The sequence below is a fragment of the Chamaea fasciata genome, unplaced genomic scaffold, assembly GCF_029207755.1.
Source record: "Chamaea fasciata isolate MVZ Bird 193981 ecotype frontalis unplaced genomic scaffold, bChaFas1.0.hap1 SCAF_10, whole genome shotgun sequence".
NCBI lineage: Eukaryota > Metazoa > Chordata > Aves > Passeriformes > Sylviidae > Chamaea > Chamaea fasciata.
The window spans coordinates 10856628-10872597 of record NW_027094095.1 but is presented as its reverse complement, the minus strand read 5'-3'; the positions used below and the strand labels follow the sequence as shown (position 1 = coordinate 10872597).

The window sequence follows — 15970 nt, the reverse complement described above, 5'->3', positions numbered from 1 at the left end:
CCCTTCACTCTTGATTTCTCTACCTCCTCCCAGCCAGCGGTGCAGGGGGACAGGGAACAGGGGCTGCATTCAGTTCATCACACGCTGTCCTGGCTACTACATCCTCCTCAGGGGGAGGACTCCTCACACTCTTCCCCTGTGCCAGCGTGGGTCCCTTCCATGGGGTGCAGTCCTCAGGAACAGGCTGCTCCAGCGTGGGTCCCCAGGGGCTTCAAAGCTACTGTCAGCAAACCTGCTTCAGTGTGGGCTCCTCTCCCCATGGGGCCATGGGTCCTGCCAGGAGCCTGCTCCAGTGCGAGTTTCTATGAGGGCACAGTGTCTTTGGGGCATCCACCTGCTCTGGCATGGGGTCCTCTATGGGCTGTGGGTGGATCTCTGCCCCCATGGACCTCCCTGGGCTGCAGGGGCACAGCTGCCTCACCGTGGGCTGCACCAGGGGCTGCACAGGAATCTCTGCTTGGGTGCCTGGGGCACCTCCCGCCCCTCCTTCCTCACTGACCTCGGTGTCTGCAGAGTTGCTTCTCCCACATATTCTCACTCCTTTCTCCTCTCTCCCTATGCAGTTGCACAGTGTTTCCCCCCATTTCAAATATATTATCCCAGAGGCACTACCACTGTTGCTTATGGGCTTGGCCTTGGCCAGCAGCAGATCCATCTTGGAGGCGGCTGGCATTGGTTCCAGAGAAACTTCCAGCACCTTCTCAGGGAAGATACCCCAAAACACCACCCCACGCTTCCCCTACCAAAACTTTTCCATGCAAATCCAGTGCAACACAGTGGATTGTAATTTAATTTCTGATGCTGTCTCTTTCCCAGAAAAAAACCACAGATATAGGTGCTGTAGGTTCCTTCATATTGTAAACAATCATGTGAAAGAGACGGAAAACTCATGGGAATGAATGTTCCTGTGTCCTTCAGAGATTTTTCACACAGTTCTTAAATAAGGTGCATTTCCATACAGTTCCCAGACACAATGTTAATTAACACTATAAATCAGATACATAAAATCAATAAAACCATAAATTAATAAAACCCATAGAATTACTTAAGTCTGGAGTACAGAATGATTGTTTTAAAAAAGCAATAACAAAAGAGCCTACCAGAATTTGTTCAAGGCTGATTACCATGGAGCTGACATTACCTGATCTGGCTGGCTGGCAGAGTTCTGCTACCAGCATCAGTGACGGACAGAGTGCTTTCTAGAAAAAGCAATTCATGCATTTTAGATGCAATCTGGGGACCTTTCATTTTTGATGTCTGAGTTGCACCATTTTCACCTGCTTTGTGAATGGGTCGGCACTTTATCATGAAAACACTTCTTTAAGGCACAAGAAAATGTTTTTCACAATTCGGTATCATGAATCAGTCTCACATCTTTAGATGCCGTACATACAGCTAGGAGTGGGACTGCTTGTTGGAAAGAAAGTAGCCAAACTTAGTGTCATTTTAAGCTTTTCATGAGAAATATTGCCAATAATAGCCTAATAGGTAAAATAAACATCCTTGAACCCTGTCTCAATGTTTAGCATCAAAAGTTTTACGTTTTCTCTTCCACCCTTACTTGCAAGGTGAAAAGACTGAATGCTTTGCTAGCAAGATACGTAAAAGTTATTAAAATACACAAAGAGCTCTTCTCCTTTATGTCATGTTCTTAAATTTTCTACCACTGCAGATCATTGGCCACTAACTGTAGGAAGAGATTAGTGAAGCTGAAGATGAAAATTCTTGAAAGTCATGCTTAATTCCTATTTCTGCTCCTCAAAGCAGCCCTACTGAAATACAAAAGTAGTTTTCTCAGGCATCAGTCACATTCAGGAAATAAAATCCATTGGTTCCATTGTGGTAAAAAAAAAAAAAAAAAACTGGTCCATAAATTAAAAGAAATGTAGCACTCAGAAAAGAAAAGTGGCAAGAGAGCATGTGTATTTTTTTCCCAGGGCAATTATTCTAAAAATTATTCTAAAACATCTCCAAAGAAAAGCAAATAAAGGAAGATAGGAATTACTATAACAAATCAGATCCAAAATCTGGTGTCAAAGACAAATGCTTGACACAGAAATCAAGAAGTTCTGCGCTACGAAAGTGTGAGGTTGTCTTTCCACTCTCAGCATTCCTGGTTCTTTTTCTTAAATCAAATCACTTGATTTGGACTTCATCGTGTCATTTATGAGTTCCCTGCTAATGGCCATTACTCTGCATGTGTCTCCTGAATGTTCTTCACTCCTGCTTGCAGTTCCCACTTCCACTTAAGCCTCCATACTCAGCAAGAAATTAGAAGTGCTTTTTTAGCTGTTAGTACTCACTAATAGTCATCTTGGAAATTTGTTACACCTGGGTTGCCAACACTGTGAAACACATGTCTCTGACAGCCTCTTAATTTAGGCGTGTTCTCAAGAAAAGCATGTTCCAACAGATCTTTCCCTCTCCACAGTTACCGCCTGCACACATTAATGATATGAATCAGCACTCCTGTTAACATGTCTCCCCATTAGTGCTGCTTCTCATAAAAATGTTTGGGTTGTTCTTTTTCTGGGTTGTTCTTTTTTCTTTTTTTCCTCCCCTTTAGGTAACATAGAATTTTTACAGCCCATTTTTGCACAGAAAACTGCAGACAGTATCTGCTCCTTTCTGAGCTACCTAAATCTTACCTTGTATTTCTCCAGGGATTCCTAGTTGAGATCTTCAGTCTTGGATTTTTATTCCATTAAGTGAATTGAAACAGTCATGTAAATTTAATGGATAGCTCTGAAAGTCCTAATTCCTATTCTGTACCCACTCTGCCAAACTACAGCAGCATCTGGTCCTGAGCACTTTGTAATGCAGCAGCAGCAGCAGCAGCGTGTCATATATAGCTGTACAGAAATCTCAACTGTGAATGCAGACTTTGTTGTAGGATCAAGCAATAACTGTAGAGTGGGAAGGATGCAGTCAGGGATTAGCCTACAGGAGCAGTGCCTCCTCTACAGATCCCAACAGTTGTAGGTATTTATGTGTATATAAAACACTTTCTTGTACACATATTTTTGTCCTGCTTCCTCTTTGATTCTCACAAAAACAAACCACGTATCAGTGTGGGGATTTTTTTTCTAAAATGTTTGTTTGTTCCCCAGTTACTGAAGATAACTTCACAGTCTTTCAATCTTACCACTTACCCCTAGTTCAAAGTACTATATTCCTTACTTTCCAAATAGCCTTTGTGTCTTATTTCTCAGTGACTTGCCCAGAATCACAGCAAAGACAAGGGCAGAGGAAGCAGCTGAGTCCTCCACCAGTGTTCCCTGGGGGGCAGATAACTCTCCAGGTCGCTCCTTGCTCTTAGCTGGGGTTACTGTGCCTGGCAATAACAGCCAGATACACAAGAACCACATTAGATGAAAGGTTCATGTTACCTGAAATGGTCTTAATATCAGATTAGGTTTCCAAATTCCTTTCTCCTGGAAGCTAATGAATGTGAGTTTATATGCTTAACTATTACTTAGCTGTGTAGACTTCAGGAATAAAATATAGACATACTGTTTGCCAAACATTCATTTAAAGGGTTCTACTAAGTAAAATTGAATTATTATAGATTAGTGAGTGTATGGATTAATCTTGGAGATCTCTGATACTTTATTGACTATCTGTGTATTCCTACTTCTTCCATTCTTAATTGATGTACTTGCATATGAGATGGGAAAAGGAACTTTACTACAACTTAACCTTTTTGCTGAATTCATAGAGAATGGTTTTTCAAGCAGGAAACTCGGACTCTTCCTTCTCTTGAATCTGTACCAGAAAGGAAATCATAGGAGCAAACCTGTTTTAGATACAGCCTTCTGCATGTGTCATTGAGACAACCAATCTAATAAATAGTGTGTTGTGGCACCATTTAAGTCAGTACAATTTTCTCAGCACTGACAGCACTTCTGTATTGCTGCAAATAAACTGGCTCAGGTACCAGACTCTATTGCTGCTCTGTCTGTGCAGTCTGCCCAGGCAAAATCTGTCCTGCCTCTCAGCCAGGCTAATTAATTCTGATGAGACTGCTGGAATAACATTGCTGCGCTGCATCCGATTCCTGAGCTCCAAGTGCACTGGCTTGGCACCAGCTGGGGAGCTCCTGTGCTGTACTGCAGGACAGTCAGATACTGCATCTCACATTTCACATACAAGGTTCTCAGACGCTTAAGAACATTCAAGATTTTGGCAGTTTTGCTCGAGATAGATGGGAAATAAAAAGAAACTGCGAATCACTGGGTGACTCACTGCTTCCCCTTTCCTCTGCAAGAGTTAACATCAGGTACATCCAGGAGGCCATGGAGGGTTTGGCACCAACGCCGTGTTCTCCTCATCCATGGCAACAGAGATTAAATAAATATTTATTTATGTTAAAAAATTGCTTTAGTAATACATTCTTGATATTTTTTTTTAAATTTGGGGGTAAATGTTAGTGAAGTTTAGTGCTCATAAAATTGAGAGATTAATCCTGGCCAGAACAAGGCTTGGTGCAAGTGGACTCTGTGTAAACTCCCACACATGTCTCTGTCAATGTGCCTCAGTCTGGAGCAGCAGTGAAACGTGGCTGCTGTCCCAGTGCTCAGCCTCTCCCGAGGGGAGAAAGCCAAATCGGCTGAAAAGCTCAACGGTTTGCTTGATTGCAAATGGGTTTCAAGCCCACCAGAACAGCACGTTGAATTACATTTGCCTGGTTTTGACACTGTAACAGGTACTTGTGCGTCCTCCAACTATGCTCATGTAATTAGCTCTATCCAAAAATAAACCATGAGGCGCCAGAAGTTGTATCTGTGATGGTGGGGATTGGGATTTTTTTAATTACATGTGAATTTTTAGCCTGCTGGACTCAATCCTGATGTAACAGAAGCCACTTCTTAGAGCAATTCTGGTTGCCTCTTGCTTTGATTTTTTACAGCACAAAAAATAATCTCAAGGAACAACTAATGCAGAGGAAGAGAGCACTGAAAAAGAAACACGTGTATGACCCTAAAAACCAGTATAAGCAGGTCAATAGGAATTTCCCACTGGCTGTTCAAACTGCATGCCTGTTTGCCAGGTAACCAGGGCTAACCACACAGAAATTTCCCCACTGTGTACTGCTGGCAAGCAATCTTATCACTGAACCAAATTAGTAGGAAAGCATATTCTTAGGTTGCCATTGGCCAAGGACTAATTTAACAGTGGACTCCAGGTGAAACTTGAAACAGATTAATAGTTTTTACCTTTCTGTTTTTCCTTAAAGAAGCAGAACATGAATGTTAACAGAGTCCACCACAAGTGTATTCGGATCTGTTCTCCACTTACAGGGCAGCAGAATCCAGGAACTGAATTGTTTCAAGGCAATTAGTGCACCAAATGCACATTTTTATGTGCATGACCTGTTTTCCCCTTAGTTTTGGGGAGAAGAAAGAGCTTATTAAAGAAGGGAAACTTTTTGCATAGAGGCAGTATTTGTGAGTATCAGTTCCTCTGGTACAGAGGAGAAAAATATGTTGAATATAATCTATTCATACTTGCTTCTCTTATTCAAATCCCAACTTACTGCACAGCAAAATCGTTGGAAATGATCCCACTAATTTCAGTTGATATAGGACAGAGTCCTGGCTCAGAAGAATGCTGTGATCACATTGACATCACTGGACACTCCTAAGCAATATTACAAAAGCAGTTTGTCCATGGAACTGCTTTCCCCATGCTCACAATGTGCTTTATGGAGCAAAAACCCACACTGGGAAAATGCAGAGAAGGCTGTAACTCAGGGAATTGCTTACACATTATCCTGTTGGGTCAAAAATTTTGTTTTTCAAGAGAATGTGAAATGCATTGGGTTTAAAAAGCTCTCACTTATATAACAGTTGCCAAAGGGCAGCCTATTCATTAGCCAAGACATAAAAGTAAAAAGGCTGCTCCAAGGCCTTGAGGCAGCACAGTTTCTTGAGCTGTGCTTCATAACAGCTGCCCTCCAAAGTCTGGTTAACGTCATCTAAAATGCTCTTTAACAGAGGACTAGGATGACACACTTACTGTCACAGCATCCCCTCTTTGGACAGAAAGAAATGGCTTGTTTCCAGAGCTCTCCTTTCCAGTGCTGAACTCTGACATACTGGGTTTGAACTTTACCTCAAAGTATTCACAGCAGGAAAATTTGCTCTTTTCTTCTTTAATATAACCTTCTGCTCTCCTTAGTCCTTGATAAACAATGGATGCTCAGATATTTATTGTAGCATGTACTGCTGGCCCTGCACAGTTCAGTCCTCTATGAAGAGGTTGCTTTGATCTTTTGAGGATCAGGGGCAGCCTTACAGCGTATTTATGCTTCCGTTTTACAGGGCATCAAGTACGGAACCAGTCCGAGGGAGCAAAGGGTGAGAATGTGTTCCTTCCTATCAGATGATTTTAATAATTTGCCATAGAAATAATTAGTGCACGCTGCCGTTTTTCCCTTAAATGCTGCTATAAAATCATATAATTGGCTAAAAAAAAGAGAAGTCTTCCTCTCTAAATCTGGTGTGTCTTTTTCCAGTCTAGAAGTCCAGCAGAAAGCTGGATGCCTGCATTTATTTCTCACATACAGCCTGCTACCCTGCCACGGAGGCATATCCTGTCCTTGTTCCAGGGCTGGGTTACCCAGGCTACCTCCTAACTGTCCTTTACATGTGATCTCAGCCTGTGAACCACTTCAGAGGAGCCATCAGCACACAGTTGTAGCTGTTCAGAGCAGTTACCATCACATGGTCAGTCGGTTGTGTTTGTGATGTCTCTCAGCCAAGAGTGTCAGGTTGCAGGGGAAAGTACTGGCTGGGATGTCTACTGTAGATCAAGATCTTGCCAAGGAAATCTGAATAAACCTTATAAAAATATTCACTCCTTCCTATTTATCTTAGATTTCTGAAGTTATAACTACTTAATTTATCAAACTTGATTTATTTAAGTATTTACCTTGGATGCTGTTACACTTGATGGTTTTGAGCAAAGAAATAACTGATTCATAATGACAGTTGCATGCAAAACCTCGCAGCACCAGGAATTAAGCTAAACAAACTTCTGATTTATTTATATTTTTAGCTACTAGCAAAAGCTTAAATAGAGTGCTAGATGCATTTTTTTTAAAAAAAAATGCAGTACAGAAAAGAACTAAAACAAAACAAAAAAAAAATCCACAAACATACAGAAGACCATACCCACCTGCTCTGTCCAAACACTCTGGAGGAGAAAAGGGAGAAGAGATTGAACTGGCTGCTAATGGCATTCAGCTGATGCCTCCTGAGCATTTCTTTGGGTGTGAGGCCACCTCAGTTCAAGCTGCCTTTCTCCTTCTCCCACAGTGCCTCCTGCCAGGAGCGTCCTGCCATGCAGCTGGCACCACCGCTGGCCTCAGGACGGCTCTGCTTCGGCTTAAGGAAGCTGCTCACTAGGAGGAGGTGCCTGCAGGAAGGCTGTGGAATGTACGCACCAAAGATGACATTTACAAGTACAAACAACCTTGTAAAAGGGGCCTGATGTCCTCAAAACCAATCCACATTCATGGTGCAGCAGTTTGATTTTCAGGGCTATTGCCATGACAGCAGAACAGACTTTTCTGGTATGAACAGGGCTGAGACCAGGATTTCACACACGTTGTCAGTTCATAGTTGTGCCTCTCAACTCTGTATTAGACTAGAACAGCGGCCTAGGCTTCAAGACCTTTAACATTCAAAACAGATTAGGACCAAAATTTACTGTGGCCCAAACGTAACCACCTGCTTGTAGTGTGGCCTGTCATGACTTGTGATGTTGTCTGGGTACGTGCATTTGCTGGAACAAGGAACCTTTTCCTCCCTGTGAGGAAATGAGGAAAAAAGGAGATCCCAGCTCTCCCATTTGTTAAAGCTAAATAAGAGGGAAACAGCTGTCTCCAAAAATAGCAGCATTTATAAAGCACATTATATAGCTTTGTGCTTCAACAAAAGACCAGAAAATGAGATGAGGTGCTTTTTAATGCATTTCTGTGCAGCAGTGTACAGTTCATTACTTTAGAAATACTGAATTAGGGATTCAAAATTAGCAAGCCTGAAGCTGTAGTTCTCACAAAGCCCCATCAGAAAGCTGTTCCTGCATCATGGAAATGTAGAGAACAAGATATCTACTTTGTGGCTATTTCTTTCCTATCTTGTCTAAGACGGACTTTCAGAATAAAACCTCAGCTGACCAAATGATAGGGGCAGAAGATGGAGACGTAGCTCTGAGTGGAAATGGGCCTTGAATGAAAATATCCACAGGCATCTTGTCTGTAGGCCAATAAATTCAGCTGACTTGCTTCTTTCTCACCTCTACCTGCACAGTTAATCCCAAACTAATACTTTTTCTCACTAAAATTTGGAGTTTTAGTCCAAATATTCAGTTGGTACCTGTGGCATTGATTTTACAGGAATCAGTAGTTTTTCTATCATCTACACATACAAGACCTAAAATATCAGCACTCTTCAGACGCAGTAAAGCAGGGCCCGTGGAATCATGGCACTGGTGCTGTGACACAACTGAGGGTGGTCACTGTCACAGCCCTGCTCTGCTCACCCTGCTCGTGCACAGTGAGGCTGTGTCCATGCAGTGCCGTCCCTCCCCTGCTTTGCCCTCCAGCTGGGCTCTGCTTCCCTGGCGGGGCAGACAGCTCTTGCTGCTTCCTGGTACCCAGGAGGCAGGAAAGGGACAGGGAGCTTGGGGACAGGGCTGGGCTGGGGGATGGAAACAGAAGGCTGCTGTGGAAAACAGCTAGCTCTTCAAGGAAGTGAAATCCTGGAGCTTCCAAATCAGAAGAAAACCTAAGAAGCTGATAAAATTATTCAGACAGGAAGAGATAACAATTCAGTAACTGAGCAAAAGCTAGAGAAGGAAGAATCAGAGACTTCGACAAATTGAACTGTGAAGAGGAGAGCAGGGCTGTCTGTGAGGGGGCTGTGAGCCTTGTCTGCCCTGCATTGCCACAGAAAGAGTCTTTCCACTGTGAGTGGAGGAGAGCAAGGTGTTATAGTGGAAATGCCTTGCTCTCTTTGAAAGAAGACATAACTCTTTATGGAATAATTTACTAATGCCATTTAAGAAATTGAATTCCTGTTCTGTGAGAATTTTATTTATGTTAAATCAATATATGAAGTCAGAATTTCATTTTATTGCTGAATAGAAATTATATTAAGAAAGCAGCCTAGAAAAAGGAAACACTTAACAATACTGAACTGTTTTAGTCTTGAAGTGGTTTCAGTGACATAATGATATATTAAAAATAATATATTTAAGTATTTCAGAAAATAGGAGTAAAAGGAACTACAGTGCTAAACATAGAACCAAAAAAATTTACATATTAACATTTCTAAAATAGGATTAAAATGATTAATTATTCTTTTCTTCAAGAAAAAAAAATTCAAAATTGATATTTCTTACCAAATGTCTGCATTTGGCGAGAACACCATCTTCCAGTGGTAACCTTCTACTATCATTTTTTTACCATTTTTCTCTGCAGTTGAAAAACAAGCGCACTGACTTCTATTGCAACATCAGGAGAGCTGACAAACATGTATTTTGTAGCCTCTGACACCGGTGCTGATTTAGTCTGTGACAACAGGAGTGCTCTGTCGCCATGCAGTCTCCTGCGCCTCACCTGTAATTTACTTTTTGCAAATTCATCTCTGAAAACCACTATATAAAGACCATCAGCTGCACTGCCCCATAAAAAAAGTTAGTACAGGATCACCATATCATCCCTGTTTCGCCAATTTTCATTCCTTTAAGCCAAGCAGCTGCCAAATCAGCAGCTCATGGATTTCGGGCTGGGAATGGAATCTTACACTTGAGGCAATGAGCGATGCACGCACACACACACGCACACGCTCTGCGTCTGAACTGGAGCTTGGTCCCGGGGAGACACAACCTCTGCAGTGCTGCATAAACAAATGCCATCTTCATTACCTCAAATGGCTCGATAGTACTGAAATGGAGCAAGCTGGATGCACTGCAGGAGGCTCGGAAGTGAGCAAAAGGCGTCTGAAGAGTTTCAGCACAGCCTGCTGGGAAGCTCTGAAAATACACAAGGGCCTCCCCAAGGACTGTGGAGCGCTGACATGTGCAAGCTCTGACTCCCAGCTGACTGCCAGGCAAGGTCAGCCTATCGGGAGGGTTCATCTCCAAAAGCAAAAATTTGAATCTGAGTGCTGGAACTGATCCAAAATAAACTTCCCTTTATTTTTCCCTCTATATGTCAGTCACACTTGTGGCTATATTAGCAATGCCTGCCATGGCACTACACAAATGGGGGATTGAAGAGACACCTAGCTGTAAACAGATCTATGCCTATTCCTCTGAAAAAGATTTATTACCTTAATTTTAGAAAGTTTAGTAACATTATGCATTGCTGATACTGGCAATCCTGAGTCTGAGGACGTACCGATTTAAAGCTAAAACTATTTAAAGCTATATTTTACTATAACTTGTATTAAGTATCCTTTCTAAATAATTTTTTTATTACTTAGAAAGAAGATCTTTGAGCATCAACTTGAACAGTACTTTCATAGTCGTGCTCCTTTCTTTTGCATTAAAAAGACAGATTGACTTAGGCTTTTGTATAAAACTATTATCTGTTGCTGTACCTTTCAAATAATTGAATTATATTTACCAGAAGACTTGAGGTTTTTCTGAAGCAGAGCTGATGTACATAGAAATGTTCTGTATTCTGTGACTGAAACTTCCTTTTCTTCTGTTGTAGTTCTCCCTAGTCCAAAACCAGCAGGTTGGTCCTTGGCAAAGAGTTATTTTACCTACAGAAAAAGTAGCTGTGGTACATCTGAGTAGAGCCCTCAGGGAATTTCTGATTTTCTTTTAGAGGCAATCTGTAGAATGTACCATGTCAAAAAAACCCCTGGGCCTTTACAAAAGCAAGATGCCTTGTCAAAGAGATAAGCATTGGTGCTGGAGAGTTTTTCTGAGGAATGTTAAATAAAAGATACAACTTCTTGCTGAATGAAACACCTCTCTGGAGCCACCACTTGCGTTACTTTCTTTGCCATCTCACACAGACAAACAGCTCACAATGGTAATATTATTCTCCCCTTTTTAACTCTTAGCTTCAGCACTTTCTGTGGCTCAGACCTGCTACCACGCACAGTTTGTGCCTCTCATACCAGATTTCACCCAGATTTCCTGGCTTGCAGCAAAGCCCAGAACTCCCTGCCCTCCTCACTCCCCCAGCAGTCCTCCTGCACAGGTGTAACAGGGAGCAGAGGACAGGGACAGGGGTGGCCTCCAGGCCTGTCCAGACCCTCAGCTCCTTTGTGTGGCCACCAGCTCTCCCCAGCCCATCAGGTGAGAGCAAGGGGCAGAATGGCCTCCCTTTCCCAGTGGGGGTGAGCTCAGTGCCACTGGAGCATGTGCTCTGGCAGCACCAGCCAGCTCAGAAGTGGAGAGGCTGAGTTCTGTGTGCACCTGTGTGGGGGAAAGGAGCAGGCACAAACATTCCTTGCAGGAGCATAAATCCAGCTCTGGGAGCTGGGGTGTGGGAGAGCAGCAGGGTTTCTGCCTTCTCCCAGAACCCTGACCCCCAGGGCTCTGTGTGCTGGCCGTTTTGTGTTGCATCATAATGTACAGCCTCTGAAAAGGTTTCAATATAACCTTGTTCATTATAGAGCAGAAGAAACAGGAAAAAAAAAAAACCACAAAAAACCCCCCAAAACAAACAACAACAAACAAAACAAAACAAAACAAAACAAAACAAACAACAACAACAAAAACCTAAACAGAAGCAAACACTCACAGTCCACTTCTTACTGCAGTCACCTGACTGAGCAGAATCTGGTGTAGACTCTGGGGTTCTTCCTCTCCCCCATCTTCCCACACTGGATTCTGCTAACACAGCACTGTAATTTTTACATACTCACCTTTATGTGAGCATCTACCCAGAAAATTGTGGGAGAAATCCAGTCTCTCTGGTCACATAAGCACTTGATTACTTCATTTGTTGCTCCAAGTCCTCTCTCAGTTCATCTGTTTCTTAGTTGTTTTTATCCTGGATTTCAGATTCTAAACCACTCTCCAAGAGTGGTTTGCTGAGCTGGAGGCAGCGGTTAGCACATTTTCTGTGGTTTAGCTGTACTTGATGAGAGAAACATTTTTCATCTTACTTTGAGACTGTTTCTCTGCTTTCAGGCTATGCAAGGCCAGTGTGCCGCACTATTGTTCTTTCCCTGACAGAGTCAAAGCAGTTCCTAGCAAAGCTTTCTAGCTTGGGCTTCATGTCTCACCTGTGAAATGTTTCACTGTGTTCCTGGGGAACCTGAGATTAATCCTACAAGTGAATAAACCAGATGACTATGAGCATCTAGCATAAGGACCACCTTCTACAAGCTCTGTGTCACCACCTCATGGATGTCTGAAAAACAAAGGACAGTAGAAAAGGCAAAAAAAGGCGTCCCTGGCACACACATGGAGAGTTCCTGGAAGCGGTCAGAACTTCTAAACTGTGTTAAGACAGGCTCCTTCAGATACTGTACTGGGAATTAATGAGGTTTAATTCTACAATATGTTCTTTAATTTGAAAATAATTAAAAGCCAAATGCTCAGTTTTCCTCCTTGTGACTATAAGAAACTTTACTGCAGAAGTGGTTCACAGTAGGCACATGAGGGCAGTTTCAGTGTAAAGCTCCATTTCTCTAATAATGAAGACATGCATGAAGGAAAATTTAACGGAGTTAAGGACTTCTCTTTCAAAGTAGATGCAAAAATCAAGAATTAAGTTGGCATTCTTCTCGTTTAAAAAATACCAGCAAAAGAACATTGAAATCATTCTAGAAAATAATTAAACAAATTGAAATCACACAGGGTTTTTACAGTCTAGGCGCTGCCGGAGCATAAAAACCATAGGAACCTTTTTCACAGAATTGAAGTATATGATTGCCCTCAGATTTAAAACAAGAAAAGTTTGGTGCAATTTTTGATTTGGGAAACACTTTCAGTTATTTCTAAAAGTATGACTAGTCTCTGTCTCCACAGCCTTACATTGGACAGCAGCACGCACCTCTTTGTTTTGCTACCTGAAAGAGAGGCTTTACAGTTGGCAAATCTTAAACGAAGGAAAATAAATTCATTGTTCTGTGACATGCAATGAACACCAGTGAGCTAATCTGCATCCAAGGGTCTTTATACTTTTGATCTTCAAGGTATGCTAAATTTGCAATTTTGTTTTTAGTTCGTCTAAAACTAGCCAACAGATTTTGGGCCTACAATTTCTTTTTGATTTTCTTCCTACTTAGTCCCTAGAGCGTTCCCTCCACACAGGACCCCATCAGCTTTGTTAGTTTATCACCTAACACAACTCCTTGCTGAAAAGTTCAGCTAACAGCCAAGGGAAATCCCCCTGCTCTGTGTCTGCTTGCTGCCACTTTCTGAAGCAAGACTGCCAGCAAGCACTTGTGTGAGCTGATAATTGTGAATGATATATTTGATCTAGGCTAACAGCACAATTAAATTAGGGTTTTAACCAAGTGTGACTGTACATGTTGTTTAGACAGCTCTGTAAGTGTTTTCAATTATGTTTTGTAATGAGAAATTAGGAATAAGCAGTGATAAACTTGGAGCACTGAATTTGTTGAATGAAGCCTCTTTCCTCTGTTCTGAGAGAGTCATGACACTAACCTGGGTACACACACTGTTTTAGAAGAATTAAATGATGTACTTTCCTACAGACATTTGTAAATTTAATCCATGTATGGGACAGCACAAGATTTTATACATTCAGAAGTAAATGATCAGTTTTCATAGTACTAGAGAATAAAATAATTTTCATCTTGTCAACTATTAATTACCTTTTTTATTTATGTTATTTATGTTTTATTTATGTTCTGAAAACAGTAGGCTAAAATCCAGCAAGAAATAGTAAAAATATCAAAATTGTAACATACATCATTAACAAAACATCATTATGAAAAAAAAAATCCTGTACCAATTAAAATCTACAAGTTTTGAGGAAAATTATCAAAGTATTTTCCAATTCTGAAAAGAGGCTGGAGGCATTCATGGAAGTAGTCCTTTAAATAAAAGTAAGCATAAGAAAGAGATGTGCAAGTACTCAGTATTTTAAGCTCTAAGAGTAAACAGGAGGTGTTTTCCAGAACTGTTATAATTATTCAAACACCGATCTCCAAACTCCTATAGGAGTATCAGATTATTATAAGTAGAGCAATAAGGACACCTTGAGGACAGTAAGAAAAATGCAAAAATTTCTATCCTGCATTGATGTGGGAGGAATTACATACCCCTTGTAAGTCTGAATTCCTTGGAATTGCCACATGATGTAATTTATAAGCTTTTAAAACTGTTTGGCAAAGTCCCACAAGTTCCAAGAGTATTATTAATGCTCTTATTAGTCCTAAAATACCAGTATATATGCTTACCAATAGGTTTCAAAACTGCTTGCTAGCAGTTTTGAGGACAGACCTGTTCTTGCAACTCAATAATCTTGTTCTGAGTTGCTTTTTTCCTTGTTACAGAAATAAAAAAATTGCTTTGCACTGCTCAGCATAGTATTACACTGTACATGTTTTTAAAAGAAAAAGTATAAAAATAGTGAAGGTTTCTGAAGAAGCATTAAATGCAAATCTACACAAAAAATAAAATTCCACAGTTCTTTGTCACTCTCTACAAGTTTCAAGTATTCCTTTAAATTTGTACCTTTCAAAAACTGAAATAATTAAACATTAAAAAAAAGTGGGAAGAGGAAGAAATCTTATACCTCTCATTTTGCTTAAGATTTTTGCATGTGAAAAAGTACTTTTTTTAGTCTAGCTTTAAGTTAGAACTCCAGATGTGAGGCCATTTGTAGAGCTTTCTGTTCCCTTAGTGCTATCTGCAGCCTTAGAATCATCACATATTTCAGGTGGCTCAATTTCCTCCGGCCGTGGTGGGCCAAGATCAGCTGTGGTCAAATCAGTCTCCTGATCTGATTTTCCTACTTCACTGCAAAATTCAACTTTATCTTCCTGCTGGCTGTTCTTCTTTATTTGTCCATTCTGTGCAGGGTACGTACTGGCAATGGTGTCATACAGAAATTGGTATTGTTCCTTAAAAATAAAAAGAAGTTAGTGTTAATGGTATGCTCAGAGTCCAAGAATTAATCCATTCTTTCTTTGTTCTCTTACACTTTAGAAATCTAGCATGTAGTTGGACAAGCAAGACTGCATATGAAGCAGCTTCCACAGTTTTTGGCATAGATTGTTGCTCCTATGGTTTATTCTGATTTCATGTGTACATTACATCTCTGAAACTGTCTGCATCAGATATTCCAAGTACTGTTTTTAGAGTACCTACATTCTTAACAACAGATATTGTATTAAGTCTGGAAAGTCATGAAATAACCTGAGAAATAGATGACACCAGGTCTGGTGTGTTGGTACCTGCACAGTGTGTGCCACAGTTCCTCTGCAGTGACTGAAACAAAGTAGTCAGTGGCTGCCAGCCAGCAAATGGAGTTCATCCCCCAGCTGCAGAAGGACACTGCATGTACATCATGAACCAAATGCAGGAACAGTAAGTTATGCAATTTGTAATTTTATACTGTACACCCTTGGCCATAGACAATACAGAATCGCAGCTCTGGACATCTAAGACTCCTTCATTCCTATCAGCAAGGGCCAATGCCCAAATATGAATGCTCTGATTAGAATCAGTGCTCCCTATACAGAAATTATGCCCAAGGTTATGGGGATATTAGTGACCATAAGTGATCTCATTTTTTTTTCTGTTAATTCATAAGATTTACTTACGAAGGTGGAGACCATTCCCAGCCTGGTGCGACGAAGAGATTTTACCACTTGGAAAACATCTATTACTTCTTCTATTTCTGCACTTTCCAAAAGGGTCATTAAAGCACAAAATACACCAGTCTGCTGTGATCCATCACTAGAAGATGCAAAATGCACATGTAAATTTACAAAGTAAAATCAGAAGTCTTCTGACTAAA

General features: G+C 41.1%; 1 protein-coding gene across 4 annotated transcripts in view; it reads right to left on the bottom strand.

Moving 5' to 3' along the window:
• Nucleotides 1–13788: 13788 nt before the first annotated feature.
• Nucleotides 13789–15970, bottom strand: part of PTPRC (protein tyrosine phosphatase receptor type C) — a 58507-nt gene continuing 56325 nt past the window's right edge. For all 4 annotated transcript variants that reach the window (XM_066192284.1, XM_066192285.1, XM_066192286.1 and 1 more), the window contains 2 exons: nt 15774–15909; nt 13789–15071 (listed from right to left, as the gene is read on the bottom strand). In XM_066192284.1, the coding sequence (XP_066048381.1) occupies nt 14799–15071; nt 15774–15909 (409 nt within the window). In that variant the 3' untranslated portion in view covers nt 13789–14798. The remainder of the gene's footprint in view (nt 15072–15773; nt 15910–15970) is intronic.